Source organism: Notolepis coatsorum (assembly GCF_963971535.1).
Source record: "Notolepis coatsorum genome assembly, chromosome: 13".
Lineage (NCBI taxonomy): Eukaryota > Metazoa > Chordata > Actinopteri > Aulopiformes > Paralepididae > Notolepis > Notolepis coatsorum.
The window spans coordinates 20,845,865-20,863,217 of record NC_140177.1 but is presented as its reverse complement, the minus strand read 5'-3'; the positions used below and the strand labels follow the sequence as shown (position 1 = coordinate 20,863,217).

The window sequence follows — 17,353 nt, the reverse complement described above, 5'->3', positions numbered from 1 at the left end:
CACGCTGTTTTCCCATCTGTACTCCCTGGCGCCAGTTATTTTTGACAATTTTCACGATATTTCACGATCTTTGCGGAGCTATTGTATATTCTATTATTATAGCTATGGAGCAATAGTATGGCTCATTTGACAGGCACTATTTATACTCCAACATGTAAAAAATTGTTTGTTTCTACATACCCTCGTTCGTGTACAATCCCAAGCTAAACATTGCCCCGTTTCAAAATAATCCAGGCTGGTTTTCTAGATTGTGAGATAAAGTGTATTTTGTGCAGCGTATGTGCAAATCTTGCGGCTGCTCGCCTGAAACCTATATTATTGCCAGGTCAAAGGTAAACACATGACCTTGTTTCTTCACAAAGCCGGGGGGGGGGGGGGTATGACGCTGCGATCATACAAACACATGTTTTACGATGGAGTTTCGGTAAAGTACACGTAAAATAGACGTTACCTTTGTCAAAAGATACACTACCATATGTTTATTCACAAAATCACCGGGGGGGGGGGTCATTTTCCGACGCTGCGATCATACAAACTCATGTTTTATGATGGAGTTTCGGTAAAGTAGATGTAAAATAGACGTTACCTTTGTTTTAGAGGTACTCCATTTCTCACTTCGAGTCCAAGTGTCTTGAATCAGAACAGGATCAATACATATAACGTTAGGAAATGCACCTTATCGTCCATAATCATCATCCATATAATCCATTTTGTCTTTTTCATAATATCCAATAGTTCGCTCTAGGCTCTAGGCTCTAGTTCATTGTCGTCCTGCTCACAGCTGCTCGCAACCTACTAGTAGAGTGAGTCCCTAGTTGTTTTGGGGCTGGGGCCACCCACACTAAGCTGGCTCATATGCATGTTCATAAGGTAGGTGATACTGCCACCTGGCGGGTGAGAGAAAACGGTGCTTTTTCAATGTATGTGATGTATAGATTGGGGAGAGATGACCACAGCTAAAATGGTATATCGAAATGTGCATGGAAGCAGGAGACGGTGATAGAACGGTGACCAGTGGATTGAATACACTGCCAGCGAGGGTGTTTTGTTTTGCATTCCTTGGAAGAACACAGATAAGAGTGTACGGTCTGCCAGGGCAGGAGGGAGAGAGGTTCATCTTAATGAAACGTGAGTTTATTAGTGTTAAAGGTTATGCAGTTGTCATGACAACACGTCGCATGACAACCAGAAGGCGGGGCCGTCGTTGCGACGACGAACATCTATAAGTCGAACGGTGTTTCCGGGTGTTGAGCAGACTAGAATCTGACTGAGACTAAGAGGGAAGGAACCAGGAGAGACTCTTCCTCCTCCACCACGGAGGGGGGGGAGGGAGAATGCCACGACATCAGTAGCTTCGGCTAACGCGAGGAGGGTTAGGCTAACGAACAGGCCTGAACACTATTGGACTGAATCACAAAAGGACGATAGACGAACACACCGAAAGATCATTAGAATAGACTCTTCAAGGACGATACAATTTGATAACATCTGATAACATCTGATTATGAGGTTCTGTTTATAGCAATAAAACAACGCTTCTCCTCATAAGGTATTTCACGGTGTCGAAGTGTCGAATTCTTACGGATTTGAATTATTATGGTTTATGGATTGCACTAACGGGGGGAGATAAGGATCTTATCTACCAGTATCGGAGACGTCAGGACCATTAAAAGTACACAACGCAGAGGAATTGGATGGAGGGCCAAACAGACGAAGACGTGATACTGGCCAGTTTGATCAGAATCTTACAGTTGGTGCCGTGACCCGGATTTGCAAGAGATTAAAACAACGGGAACAGTTGGTTGTTGATGACAGCCGGATTTGCAAGAGATAAGAACAACGGATAAAGACTTTTTCAATAATGGGGCGACAGTGGACAACAGTCATCAATGTGTGGGAGAATCATGATCGAAGCAAGGCCGGCCAGCCCTGGGAGAGAGCGTCGAGTCGAGCGGTCATGAGGCGAACCAGCGCTGTAGGGGAAACAGCGCTCCGATCAAAAATGTGAGTTCACTGTGCACACGGTTGTTTTGATCTTTTAAGCCAAATAAAAACGAACAGATAGTGAATCCGTAAACGTAAACATTTCTAGTTCGACAGAGAGAATGCCAGCTGTAATAATATGAGCAGAGAGCCATGGTGAAAATCGAGGGTGTTATCTACAGAGAATGAAAAGCAAACGAGGCAGGCTGCACAGTTTTGGTTTAAGGAGGGTAAATGCGAGATGAGGAAAGGGGGGGGGGGGGGGGGGGGGGGGCGCTTGAATCAGATCGAAAAATTTTTATGGCGGGACTGTTTTCATAACAGAAGGAAAGTCGAAAGGAGATTGTACCAGTGTGTATTATGTCCGATCAGGCAAGAGTATTAGTCTGAGAAAGCGTCCCCTGATAATGGATAGGAAAGAGAGGAAAAACAGCTGTGTTTTTAGGCCTTGGAAGGAAGGGCAGCGTTCATTTGTTGAGAGAGTAGCCATTATGAGCGAGTCAAAATGGCCGCAGAGCCACGAGGGGTTTAGAATCAGGAAGTGACACGTCAACTAAACCACCATAGAGGAGTAGGTCGCCACCAGTGATGCCACAGATTACTTGTAAAAGTAATCCGATTACTGATTACTGATTACTCCTTTAAAAAGTAATCCAAGTTACTTTACTGATTACTTGATTATCAGAGTAACTTAGTTACTTTGAAAGTAACTAGGTTACGAAGTCGTCGTCGTTCCCCCAACAGTTTTTTTAAACGCTTTATTGAAAGTGCATAAATTGTTTTTAACTTGTTTCTCTGCACATAACGTAAATTGTTAAACTAGTGCTTCAGCTTCTGTACCATCAAGTATGGTAAAGCAACAGTCTATGATGCTCACAGCATTAGAGCAGCCAGCCAGTGGTTGTACAAAACCAGTGTATCTATTCACATCTAACAAATGCAGGCTGAACTATTCAATTATATCAACTGTAACTATTAAATTGTTTTTATAAATGTCTCTCTATAAACATACAATCAGTCTCTCTTTAACATGTAAATTAACTGTAAATCTGGCAAATAAGAGCTTTTGCTCTGCCACCATCAAATATACATTAAGGGACTAAACACGTTTCGCAATTATGCCACAACAATGTGGAACGCCCTACCCAAAGCTGTAAAGGAATGTGAATCCCTGCCCACATTCAAAACCGCCCTTAAAGAGCACCTACGGGAGGCTGCAATTCGAAACTGGCCACCATAAATGCCCAAAACCCCCACCACCTCCTAATAGACAGTCTCCTCCCCACCGCATGTATATATTCCCTCCCCGCCGTATGTATATTTCCCTCCCACCCACCCACCCCCTCCTAATGTACAGTCCCCTCCCCATCATATGTATATACTCTGTCAGGATCTAGGGGTAACAGTACTGTATATTTGAATACCGCCTATGTCACAAATGTATCAGTACTAAATACCTATATGTCCCTATGCCATAAATGTCATGTATGTTGTGTATGTCATAAATGTCTATATGAATTGAAAATGGGGGACCCTGATGGAAACAAGACAAACGTCTTTCTCAGGTCTGCATCCCCTTAACAATTGTATGTATTGAGCCGTACTGTATTGTACCCATTCTGCAATCTGTTAAATAAAGTTTTCATTCATTCATTCATTCATCAATAGGGAAAGTCCTCCTGTACCTGAATGAATGAATGAATGAAAACTTTATTTAACAGATTGCAGAATGGGTACAATATACAGTACGGCTCAATACACACAATTGTTAAGGGGATGCAGACCAGAGAAAGACGTTTGTCTTGTTTACATCAGGGTCCCCCATTTTCAATTCATAGTCGAAGCGTCGGCTAGTGTTGTGATTCCAGATGCTTTCAATGCAATTGGATGTGCTGTTTTTAGCGGTAGACAGTATTTTGACTGAGGCTACGTTTAAACGAGCGTTTTGGGGTGGAAGTCTGAACAGAAACCGCAAAAGTCTTCTTGCGGTTTCACTTCGTTTAGACAAGCGTTTTGTAAATGAATTATCAGACGAACATAACAACGGAGCCCTGCTGTCACACGATTGGCGCATATGTCACATGACGTGCTGTGAAGACCCGCCCTACTCTGCCTCTGATTCGCAGACTGTGGATGGGGAATGTGATTGGGCCAAAGCAGAGTCACTCACAGACAGAGAGTCCAGTCACGCCGCGGGGACACATTCTTGTGTAACCCTTTCACTGCCACACCACGTCACTCCATAATAATAATAAGAAAAACAGCTCAAAATGTATTTTTGACTGTCGAAAACGAAATAAAATACTGCATTCCGCCTGCATTATGAATTTATGATGAGATAGTAACGAAATAGTAATGCACAGCCACTTGGACAAGTAACTGCAATCAGATTACTGGCTTTTAAAGATTAACGCGTTAGATTACTATTTTCGGGGGAAAGTAATCAGATTACAATAACGCGTTACTTAGTAACGCGTTACCGGCATCACTGGTCGCCACCTAGTGGTGGAGGGGGGGTAGTGCTGGGGAGTTTTCATTACCCATAGGGGAATATTCAGCACAGAGAGTGGATTATTATTATAATAATAATATTAGATATAGAGTTTAATTATACAATGGATTAAATAAGAATTGCACAGAAAGATGGTGCAGTTATTATAATGGGTTAATTATGGAATTAAAGAGGGAGTTTGAATTCCAGTGGGGCCTCCTCACACCTAATAAATAGGCAGAGTCTTGAGGGGACACGTCACCAGAAAGAACTGGCGCGCGCTGGGGGTCACCCGTGGGACAAACGTAGAGCGCCGAGTGGGTATCGTTTAGCTGCTGGTGTCACGCCGGAAGACAACAAAACAGGGAACAGCCCTGTAGGATTAGATATGGGTGTTGAGAAGGTGGGGGACTAATAGAGAACAAATAGGGGCTTGCAGAGGAAGAAAATATATAGAGAACGAGCTGCAGGCCCAAAGCCATGGTAGACTAATAGCAAAACAAGGGAAGTCGAATGGACAGACGACTGCCGGTGTTGTGTTTCTGCTTTCAAGGGGGGAATGACACAGACAGCGATGGAGATGGCCAGGAGACAGACTGGAGGAGGAGGAAGCCGCAGGGGCCAGGCACCGCAGCCTGGTCCACAGATGATCCACGACGAGAGGGAGGAGACGGCGGCAGTGGAGGAGCAGATGTGGAGAGGACAGCCAGAGACACTGAGCAGGAGCAGACCAGGGGAGACACTTTTGCCTAGGGGACCGTGCCCTGGGAGGGGGACCAGCTCAGGAAAGGAGCCGTCACTGAAAGGGGCCCTTGCCCTAGAAGACGGGACCGGCCCGAGATGGGAGGTGTACTGTAAGAGAGGGAAGGGAGCGCTCTGATTTGGACGTGGGGTACCGAATAGGGGGGCCGAAGGGTTTAGGTGTGTCGTTTGAAAAGTTGCAATCTGTGTTTTTCTCTGTCTCTCTCTCTCTCTCCTCCATGACCGTTGTTTATCCTTTCTGGTTTGGGTGTGATGCAGGTAATGGAAAACGAGGAAAAACAGCAGACGGCGGGGCCCTAATTGTTATGAGTCTATTTTTGGGTATAATTAATTGAAAAACCAAGTAGTCTGTTGATTCTGAAAGTTGATTGGGAATCAAAGGGGGGAATGAGAGAAAACGGTGCTTTTTCAATGTATGTGATGTATAGATTGGGGAGAGATGACCACAGCTAAAATGGTATATCGAAATGTGCATGGAAGCAGGAGACGGTGATAGAACGGTGACCAGTGGATTGAATACACTGCCAGCGAGGGTGTTTTGTTTTGCATTCCTTGGAAGAACACAGATAAGAGTGTACGGTCTGCCAGGGCAGGAGGGAGAGAGGTTCATCTTAATGAAACGTGAGTTTATTAGTGTTAAAGGTTATGCAGTTGTCATGACAACACGTCGCATGACAACCAGAAGGCGGGGCCGTCGTTGCGACGACGAACATCTATAAGTCGAACGGTGTTTCCGGGTGTTGAGCAGACTAGAATCTGACTGAGACTAAGAGGGAAGGAACCAGGAGAGACTCTTCCTCCTCCACCACGGAGGGGGGGGGGAGGGAGAATCCCACGACATCAGTAGCTTCGGCTAACGCGAGGAGGGTTAGGCTAACGAACAGGCCTGAACACTATTGGACTGAATCACAAAAGGACGATAGACGAACACACGAAAGATCATTAGAATAGACTCTTCAAGGACGATACAATTTGATAACATCTGATAACATCTGATTATGAGGTTCTGTTTATAGCAATAAAACAACGCTTCTCCTCATAAGGTATTTCACTGTGTCGAAGTGTCGAATTCTTACGGATTTGAATTATTATGGTTTATGGATTGCACTAACGGGGGGAGATAAGGATCTTATCTACCAGTATCGGAGACGTCAGGACCATTAAAAGTACACAACGCAGAGGAATTGGATGGAGGGCCAAACAGACGAAGACGTGATACTGGCCAGTTTGATCAGAATCTTACACGGGATTCAATTTTCATTGCAATTTCAAGTACTCAGATGAGTCACCAAGGTCCGTGTGACTGTTTTGAATAGAAAAAAAAAATCTAAGATCTAAACCTGAGAAATCTTGGGATTTGAAACCCGAGAAATCTCGGGTATGGCGCAGAAAGAGTTAAGCATGGACCAACCTTGTGACGGGGGAGTATATTTCTTTGAGTTCAAGTCTTGAGCTGGTTGAGTTGCTGCTTTGCTGAAATGGGACAGAAACGTATGGATTAATATAATTTGATTGTACTTTTGTATTCGTTAGATTGTACTTTTGTATTTGTTAGATTGAGCTGCACATTGTATTTGCCATCTGCCTGACAGGTGTACCTGCCTACAAGTTAACTGTATTAAATTAACCCTTTGGGTATTGTAGCTATTCTGCCCTGCAGAAGCTAACCGCAGTAACTACACTGCCGTGTAGAAGCTAACCACAGTAACTACACTGCCCTGCATAAACTGCAGTAACTATGCAAATAGTGAAACTGAGAAAAATGGCTTTAAAGTTATGACTATATAGTGATTTTGTAATTACTGCAATTCGTTATACCCCTTTTCTCTAAAACAGAGAAATATTGAAATCTGAAACGTTATTAAAAGATAAAACAGATATTGAGAAGCTCATTTCTGCATTTTTGCAGTTTTGTATAATGTTCGTCTTTACTATAGTTACTGCAGTTAGCTTCTGCAGGGCAGTATAGTTACTGCGGTTAGCCTCTGCAGGGCAGTATAGTTACTGCAGTTAGCCTCTGCAGGGCAGTATAGTTATTGTGGTTAGCCTCTGCAGGGCAGTATAGTTATTGTGGTTAGCCTCTGCAGGGCAGTATAGTTATTGTGGTTAGCCTCTGCAGGGCAGTATAGTTACTGCAGTTAGCCTCTGCAGGGCAGTATAGTTATTGTGGTTAGCCTCTGCAGGGCAGTATAGTTATTGTGGTTAGCCTCTGCAGGGCAGTATAGTTACTGCGGTTAGCCTCTGCAGGGCAGTATAGTTATTGTGGTTAGCCTCTGCAGGGCAGTATAGTTACTGCGGTTAGCTTCTGCAGGGCAGTGTAGTTATTGTGGTTAGCCTCTGCAGGGCAGTATAGTTACTGCGGTTAGCCTCTGCAGGGCAGTATAGTTATTGTGGTTAGCCTCTGCAGGGCAGTATAGTTACTGCGGTTAGCCTCTGCAGGGCAGTATAGTTATTGTGGTTAGCCTCTGCAGGGCAGTAGTTATTGTGGTTAGCCTCTGCAGGGCAGTATAGTTACTGCAGTTAGCCTCTGCAGGGCAGTATAGTTACTGCAGTTAGCCTCTGCAGGGCAGTATAGTTACTGCAGTTAGCCTCTGCAGGACAGTATAGTTACTGCAGTTAGCCTCTGCAGGGCAGTATAGTTATTGTGGTTAGCCTCTGCAGGGCAGTAGTTATTGTGGTTAGCCTCTGCAGGGCAGTATAGTTACTGCAGTTAGCCTCTGCAGGGCAGTATAGTTATTGTGGTTAGCCTCTGCAGGGCAGTATAGTTACTGGGGTTAGCTTCTGCAGGGCAGTATAGTTATTGTGGTTAGCCTCTGCAGGGCAGAATAGTTATTGTGGTTAGCCTCTGCAGGGCAGTATAGTTATTGTGGTTAGCCTCTGCAGGGCAGAATAGTTATTGTGGTTCGCCTCTGCAGGGCAGTATAGTTACTGCAGTTAGCCTCTGCAGGGCAGAATAGTTATTGTGGTTAGCCTCTGCAGGGCAGAATAGTTATTGTGGTTAGCCTCTGCAGGGCAGTATAGTTATTGTGGTTAGCCTCTGCAGGGCAGAATAGTTATTGTGGTTAGCCTCTGCAGGGCAGAATAGTTATTGTGGTTAGCCTCTGCAGGGCAGTGCTGTACCTACTTGGCTAAGGCCTTGGCAGCCTTCCTGGCCTGGACTTCTCTCCTGATGAGGATCATCTCCAGGTTGACCGGACTGGGGATGAAGCCCACCACGCCATCCTCCTTCACCGGCCGGCCGAGCCACCATTCATTGTTAAACTTCTAGAGGGCAAAACACAAGCAGGAGGAACGTTGTTAAACTTCTAGAGGGAAAAACATAAGCAGGAGGAACGTTGTTAAACTTCTAGAGGGCGAAGCACAAGCAGGAGGAACGTTGTTAAACTTCTAGAGGGCGAAGCACAAGCAGGAGGAACGTTGTTAAACTTCTAGAGGGCGAAGCACAAGCAGGAGGAACGTTGTTAAACTTCTAGAGGGCGAAACACAAGCAGGAGGAACGTTGTTAAACTTCTAGAGGGCAAAACACAAGCAGGAGGAACTTTGTTAAACTTCTAGAGGGCGAAACACAAGCAGGAGGAACGTTGTTACACTTCTAGAGGGCGAAGCACAAGCAGGACGAACGTTGTTAAACTTCTAGAGGGCGAAACCCAAGCAGGACGAACGTTGTTAAACTTCTAGAGGGCGAAACACAAGCAGGAGGAACGTTGTTAAGGTTCTAGAGGGCGAAACACAAGCGGGAGGAACGTTGTCAAACTTCTAGAGGGTGAAACACAAGCAGGAGGAACTTTGTCAAACTTCTAGAGGGCGAAACACAAGCAGGAGGAACGTTGTTAAACTTCTAGAGGGCGAAACACAAGCAGGAGGAACGTTGTTAAACTTCTAGAGGGCGAAGCACAAGCAGGAGGAACGTTGTTAAACTTCTAGAGGGCGAAGCACAAGCAGGACGAACGTTGTTAAACTTCTAGAGGGCAAAACACAAGCAGGAGGAACGTTGTTAAACTTCTAGAGGGCGAAGCACAAGCAGGAGGAACGTTGTTAAACTTCTAGAGGGCGATACCCAAGCAGGAGGAACGTTGTTAAGGTTCTAGAGGGTGAAACCCAAGCAGGAGGAACTTTGTTAAGGTTCTAGAGGGCGAAACACAAGCAGGAGGAACGTTGTTAAGGTTCTAGAGGGCGAAACCCAAGCAGGGTTGTCATCAGCGTCATTGGTTAATTATATTGTTTACACTGTTTATTTCTCTCATATTTTTATATTCAGTTAATTATATTGTTTACACTGTATATTTTTCTGTCATATTTTCTTATTCAGATTTCATTTTATTGCCTATATTTATGTCTTTCTACTATTACCCTGCCCATATCTGTCAGTGTAGAAATGGCTTGATATATGTTACTATTGTACTTACATTTTCACTCTGGTTGGATGCCAAACTTATTTTCGTTGTATTGTACTTGTGCTGTATGATGACAATACATTTGTATCTAATCTAATCTCATTTTGGGAGATTATATAAAAGATTATTATTATCATTCTGAGTCGCAAATTGGAGCGCTATGGAGCGTGCGCGCGTACAGTATGTGCGTGTGTATCTGTGTGTGCAGGATACAGTACGAGCTGCTGCATTGTTAATAAACTATAGATTTATATGGAATTTGTTCATCTATTCTTAGTCTATTTCACTATATTGCGCGATTGGGTTATGCGGCACGTGAGCCAGGCGGCTTAGTGAAGTATACTGTACTACTAAGTATACTGTACTGGAATTAAATAATTATAACGATAATAAATACCACAATTACGTTTTGCATTTATAGTCATGACTCAATGAGGAATCTGAGCATTACACACACACACACAAACACACACACACACATACGTGCACGTGTAATGCTCAGATTCCTCATTGAGTCATGACTATAAATGCAAAACGTAATTGTCGTATTTATTATCATTATAATTATTTAATTCCGATGATGTCTGTAAAATCTACTTGAAGCAATCACCAACTATTTATCCCAAATTAAGCCTTTTATCACCTGTGCATTGTATGTTACTATTGATTCAAGATTGTTTATTGTCATGTGCACCGTACAATGAAAATCTTACTTTGCTAGTCCGCCCTTCACACAAAATCACACAATACTTAACTAAATACTTAACTATATAAAGAACAATTTAAGTGCAATTTGATTGCACTTTACTATTACATTTGCACTCTGGTTGGATGTTGTATTGTACTTGCTGTGTTGTATGATGACAATACATTTTAATCTAATCGAATTGTGATCAGTCGCAAATCGGTTCTGCACTACCTGTTGAATACAAGGATCAAGACAGCAGAGATGCAATGCAGACCCTCTCACCTCCTTATAATGAGCTGGTGGGGCGTGTCTGTATGCAAATGAGGATAAACGTGAATGTGCCTGGGCCCTCATTTATCAATGAGGCGTACTCACAGATATGTGCATAACCCGTGCGTACGATCATTTCTAAGCAAAGTGTGGGACTTGTCAATTTGAACGTGTCCTTGACTTTGTGCTAGGGATGTCCGATATTATCGGCCGACCGATATTATCGGCCGATATCGGCAGTAAAATGTGATATCGGAAAATATCGGTATCGGTAAAAAAAATTTTTTTTTTTTTTTATTTTTTTTTTTTTATTTTTTTTTTTTAACATTTATTTAACCTTTATTTACCCAGGCAAGCAAGTAAGAACCAATTCTTATTTTATTTATTGTCAAAAGTATGCATGTTGGTTTAATTCAACAACAAGAGATATGTAATGTTAATTTTTACTTTTTTAATTATCATATTTTGCACAGATAATGCTTACATTTAGAAAGCCTTTTGAATGCATCCAGTGAAATTATTAGTTACCTGAAATTATTCAGTTTTTTTGGGGGAAACCCTGCATATATCGGTATCGGTTGATATCGGTATCGGTATCGGTATCGAAATTAAGAGTTGGACAATATCGGAATATCGGTATCGGTAAAAAAGCCAATATCGAGCATCCCTACTTTGTGCGTATATCTACGCACAGCTCTGACCATGCGTACCTGGCGCCCGGCGGTAGAATATTATTATTGCAACGCGGAAATAAGCTTCCGTGCATTACTTCCAACACTGGTGTGTTCTGTATGACCCGTAATTCATTATAGTTCATTGTAAAATAGCAACAGTAGTGTAATTATAACGTGCTCACGCGTGAACAAGAGGTTGGCCTGCTTGTTTGGCACGGGGGGGCAGACGCAGAACACCCACCTCCAAACGCGATTAAATATTGTTTCAAATAAAAAGCGAAATACTCCTATTATGTTGTGTGATGTTTCCAAATAAGATTGGTCACAACGAAATGCTTTCTACTTCAATTTGTTGGTTAGAATAGATGACCTCCGTTGAAACTTCACTGAGACTAACAGTCTATTTGTGAGCTCCCACACAGACGTAATAATAATAATAATAATAATAATAATAATAATAATAATAATAATAATAATAATAATAATAATAATAATAGCTTCATTTTATATAGCGCCTTTCAAGAGACCCAAGGTTGCTTTAGGGGGGGGAAATAACAAAGTAACAAACATAGTGGACAGACACAACATATAAATGTGAGGTTTTGCCCGCTGCTCACCACCTTTTCTCTGTTTTCTTTAAGCCTACTTTTAGAAATTCCCTTCTCACTCACTCTCTCTAGCCCCCACCCTCTCGTTCTTTACTCTCGTTTACTCTCAGTGGCCACACCTGGACTATTATCAATTACCTCTCGCACCTGTGGTGGCAGGCTAATTAGTTCCCCTGTGGGCTTTAAATACGAGGGCTCTTCCCCTCGTTTCGGCGTGGGGTCGTGTTGTATTCATGCTGAGTCATATTCTCTAACATCTAGACTCTTTCGGGAGATCCTCTGGTCTACCAATGCTGTATATGGATTTCTCCAGCCTTGAGATGTTTTGCTCCAGCCTTCGTCTGCTGTCGCCGTAGCCTGTGGAGGAAACTGTTCTGCGCTCCCTGTAACTTCCACGGGAGGCACCCCAGCGTTCCACTGCAGACCCCAGCGCAGCTGTTCGTCCTGACGCACATCTAGACCACCGCGCATCTTCCGGACCCTCGGGCTTGGCACGCTCTCCAGTCACCAGCGCGCAACGCGCATCTGCAAGGGCTTGGCACGCTCTCCAGTCACCAGCGCGCAACGCGCATCTTCAAGGGCTTGGCACGCTCTCCAGTCTCCAGCGCGCAACGCGCATCTTCAAGGGCTTGGCACGCTCTCCAGTCTCCAGCGCGCAACGCGCATCTTCAAGGGCTTGGCACGCTCTCCAGTCTCCAGCGCGCAACGCGCATCTTCCAAGGATCCTCGTGCTTGGCACACTCCTCCTCGCAGACGCACCCCGAGGCGTCTCTCGGTTCCGACGCGCACACCAAGGTGTGGCGCGCACTCTGTTCCTCGGCTCCGACAGCGGCTACCCGGTGGACGACACCCTCGCCACCGCCACTGTTCCGACGCGCACACCAAGGTGTGGCGCGCACTCTGTTCCTCGGCTCCGACAGCGGCTACCCGGTGGACGACACCCTCGCCACCGCCACTGTTCCGACGCGCACACCAAGGTGTGGCGCGCACTCTGTTCCTCGGCTCCGACAGCGGCTACCCGGTGGACGACACCCTCGCCACCGCCACTGTTCCGACGCGCACACCAAGGTGTGGCGCGCACTCTGTTCCTCGGCTCCGACAGCGGCTACCCGGTGGACGACACCCTCGCCACCGCCACTGTTCCAGCACTCTGTTCCTCGGCTCCGACAGTCGGCTACCCGGTGGACGACACCCTCGCCACCGCCACTGTTCCAGCACTCTGTTCCTCGGCTCGGACAGCCAGCCACCCGGTGGCGATGCCCTCGCCCCGCTGCTGTCCCTGTACCTTTACGCATACGCCTGGGTGAGTTTTGATTGTGATGTCACTCACCCAGCGTAGTGCCCTTGCCCCCGTTCCCGCTGCTGTCCCTGTACCTTTACGCATTCGCCTGGGTGAGTTTTGATTGTGATGTCACTCACCCAGCGTAGTGCCCTTGCCCCCGTTCCCGCTGCTGTCCCTGTACCTTTACGCATACGCCTGGGTGAGTTTTGATTGTGATGTCACTCACTCAGCGTAATGCTTTTTGTCCCCGTTCCCGCTGCTGTCCCTGTACCTTTACGCATACGCCTGGGTGAGCTTTGATTGTGATGTCACTCACTCAGCGTAATGCTTTTTGCCCCCGTTCCCGCTGCTGTCCCTGTACCTTTACGCATACGCCTGGGTGAGCTTTGATTGTGATGTCACTCACTCAGCGTAATGCCTCTTGCCCCCGTTCCCGCTGCTGTCCCTGTACCTTTACGCATACGCCTGGGTGAGTTTTGATTGTGATGTCACTCACTCAGCGTAATGCCTCTTGCCCCCGTCTCGCTGCTGTTCCTGTACCATTACGCATACGCCTGGGTGAGTTTTGATTGTGATGTCACTCACCCAGCGTATTGCCTCCTTTAGTTCTCACTTAGATAGTATTTTTGGACTTTACATCTCCCCCTGTGTGTTTGTCACACGAAGATATTATTATTTTGTTACTTTGTTTATTTGGACTGTTCTGCATCTGCTCTGTTTGTTCCCTTTTGAATATTAACCCTCTCCTCTGTTCTGCAGAGCGGCCCAGATGTTTTCCCACCAGTCCCCAGTTCCTCCCTGTCCCCAGCCCGCCTCCGCGGGTCTCTGTCCCCAGTTCCTCCCTGTTCCCCAGCCCGCCTCCGTGGGCCTCAGTCCCCTCTGTCCCTAGTTCTCCCCTTCTAGTTCCACCTAGTTCCTGGTCCCAAGTTCTCCCCTTCTAGTTCCACCTAGTTCCTTGTCCCTAGTTCTCCTTGTCCCCAGTTCTCCTGTTCCCTAGCTCTCCTTGTCCCGACATCTCCTAGTCTCTAGTTCCTCTGTTTCTTTAAGCCTTCCCCTAGCGTTCCTTTAATGTTCCCCTAGCGTTCCTTTAACCTTCCCTTAGTGTTCCCCTTTTCCTGCCCGCCTCTTAAAGGCACCTTTCCTTCCCCTCATATTATATTCCTGTATTTGTGATTCTCCCTTAAAGGGACAGTGCCCTTTTCCCTGTTTTTCCCTGTTGTTCAATAAATATCTGTTTCTTGGCAAACCATCATACCTGTCTTGTGTTGTGCGATTGGGGTCGGTTACAAACCATAACAATAAATGATGATGGAATTCATGTTCAAGTTTGTATTGATCACATATAGGCAGGCTACACATGGCGTATAGGCTACATCATACATGACAGTGAGATTCATTGTTCTTGTATATGCTCTCGTATTATTGTTTATATCTAGGCTACCTAATACCGACATCAAAATAGATTGTATGCCTCTACAAATTATGCAGGTACAAAATCCATTGCGATTTTTGGAATAAAATTGAGGAGAACTTTAATCCCTGGGTATTAATCGAACGAAATGGGGAAAAGGCAGTCATATTCCAGCACGGTCTTTATTCGTGTTTGCGCTGCCCAGGCAGCAATGGTTAATAGATATCATTCATATGATATCCGACATCACCGTACGTCTACACGTCTCTGTCAGCCTGTCGCGTATTTCTCCCATAACACGCTTCGCTCGGCTTAGTCCATTTTTCCATATTTCATGGGGGTGTTTCATTACCGTATATGGTTATTTACGGGCGGTTCTATATGCAAATACTTAAAACCGTGCACGAGCGCGGAGCGTAGAACAAATGGTATTTATCAATACGGAGTGTGCGTAGGACCTGTGTACGCACGGTTGATAAATCCCGATTTTTCTGTGCGTACACACATTCTAAATTCTGTGCTTAAGAACGAAAATAGAACACTTTCTACGCATTGTTGATAAATGAGGGCCAAGATGTGAATGAGTGACGTCAGTTAATTCAGCGGAGCACAGCTGCCAACGTTTTTACCCATTGACGAAGACCGTTTCACGCATTCAGGAATTTTCGTAAATCTGTTGATATGAAATTTTTACCGATATTTATCAAGGCACTTACGAACACCCGTTCGAGAATGAGGACCCCTTTTAGTGTTGCTGCCCCCACCCTTTGGAACTCCCTCCCCATGGACAATCCGAAATGCTAATTATCTTGGCCTCTTCACCCGCAGGCCTCTGGGCTCTGATGCCGCTGAGCAGCCTATTCATTCTGTTTGTTCTATTTTGTTTTGTCCTGTTTTTGTTCTGTTCTGTTTTTGTTCTGTTCTGTTTGCTCTGTTCTGTTTTGTGTTTTGTTTCTTAGTTTAGGTCACCGTTATCCTCTCCCCTCCCCCTTTTTATTGTAAAGCGCCTTGGGTACGTGAAAGGCGCTATATAAATTCAAGCCATTATTATTATTATTATTATTATTATTATTATTATTATTATTATTATTATTATTATTATTATTATTATTATTATTATTGTTGTCATCATTATTATTATTACAGTAATGAAGATGATTATGATGATGATGATGATTCATTAGTTTATTCAGACCTTCACTAGTCATCACCGAGGTGTCAACTATTCTTCCTGAGGTCTATATTAAAAAAAAAACGAAACTAAAATAAAGAATTTACACAGAAAATTCACCCTCCACAGTACTCACCATAAAAACAATGACAAACAAAAATAGAAAAGATGATGATGACGATGATGATGATGATGATGATGATGATGATGATGATGATGATGATGATGATGATGGTCATGCTCATGATGACTGATCATCCTCATCACCGTCAGCCGCCATCATTACCATTATTATTATTTATTATTATTATTATTATTATTATTATTATTATTATTATTATTATTATTATTATTATTATTATTATTATTATTATTATTATTATCATTATTATTATTATTATTATTATTATTATTATTATTATTATTATTATTATTATTATTATTATTATTATTATTATTATTATATATTATGATTATATTTATCTCTAACGTAACCATACCCAGTCAAGATGAGAGACTGCGTGCTGAGCACGGCGTCTCATTTATTTGAGAGTGGACGACCCCTGACCCCTGCCTCTGACCTCTTTGACGTGCAGGAAGTCTCTGGCCTCGAACATGACGGCCTGGCCCGGCACCGGCACGTTGTCGTCATCTGCTGGCGTGTAGGAGAAGTTGCAGCGCACGGCAAACGCCACAGGCTTGTACTGGAGACACGGGACAGACATACATTTACATTTAATCCTTTATCTGACACTTTTATCCAAAGAGACTTACAAGTTCTGTACAACAAGTCAAACAGGAAGGGTACAACTCTGGCAGCTAAGGGACAGTTCGTCAAACAGTGTAGAATTGTAGTGTTACAGTCTTGAGTGCATAGTAGTATAGACATATTAGCATGGCAGTAATATAGACATATTAGCACAGTAGGTAGTAGTATAGACATATTAGCATAGTAGGTGTTAGTATCATATTAGCATAGTAGGTGCTATAGACATATTAGCATAGTATGTAGTAGCAGGGTGTGAACCATGGGGGAGCTCGGTGAGCCATGGCTCCCTTAGATCAGACATCAGCTCCCCTGAAAACATGATTTGTGAATTTTTGGGGGGTCTCTAAAATACTGACAATAAATGCTATTTTTGCCATGCATTTCAAAATGTTCTGTATCATCATCATCGTGTATAATAATAAAATTAGGCTATTTTGATGTATGATTAATGATTTGCGCACTAATTCACCGTAATAGACAATAGCATAAATCTATGGGGTTGCGGCACTGCAGATATACCCTACTCGTAATACGCATGCAACATGCATGCTATTCTTGCGTTTACTATTCAGAGCGTGGCGGCGCTGCACTGCAGTCTGCAGGCACAAATCAAACTTCACCTGCTGTTTAAAAGAAATAAATACAGGATAATGTCGTAAGCCTTCTAACAAATTTTGATTTTACAAAGAAGGCGAAGCAGCCTGCTGCGGGGACTACTTCTGTGACATGCAGATTTTGAGAATTGGGCAGACCATCAGGACAGGTCGGTGGCGATAATGTTGGATTTTTTTGCCTACTATAATAATGTTAGACTCGATGTGTTTGGTCGTGGACTTGTTGTTCGGTATTG

At 44.1% G+C, this 17,353-nt stretch overlaps 1 protein-coding gene across 1 annotated transcript in view; it reads right to left on the bottom strand.

The window, feature by feature from the left end:
* Positions 1-17,353, bottom strand: part of cacnb2b (calcium channel, voltage-dependent, beta 2b) — a gene marked incomplete at both ends in the record, with an annotated part of 160,841 nt that overhangs the window by 30,383 nt on the left and 113,105 nt on the right. Inside the window, 3 exons of the mRNA XM_084327591.1 lie at positions 6,648-6,709; positions 8,361-8,500; positions 16,316-16,438. Of these exons, the coding sequence (XP_084183717.1) occupies positions 6,648-6,709; positions 8,361-8,500; positions 16,316-16,438 (325 nt within the window). The remainder of the gene's footprint in view (positions 1-6,647; positions 6,710-8,360; positions 8,501-16,315; positions 16,439-17,353) is intronic.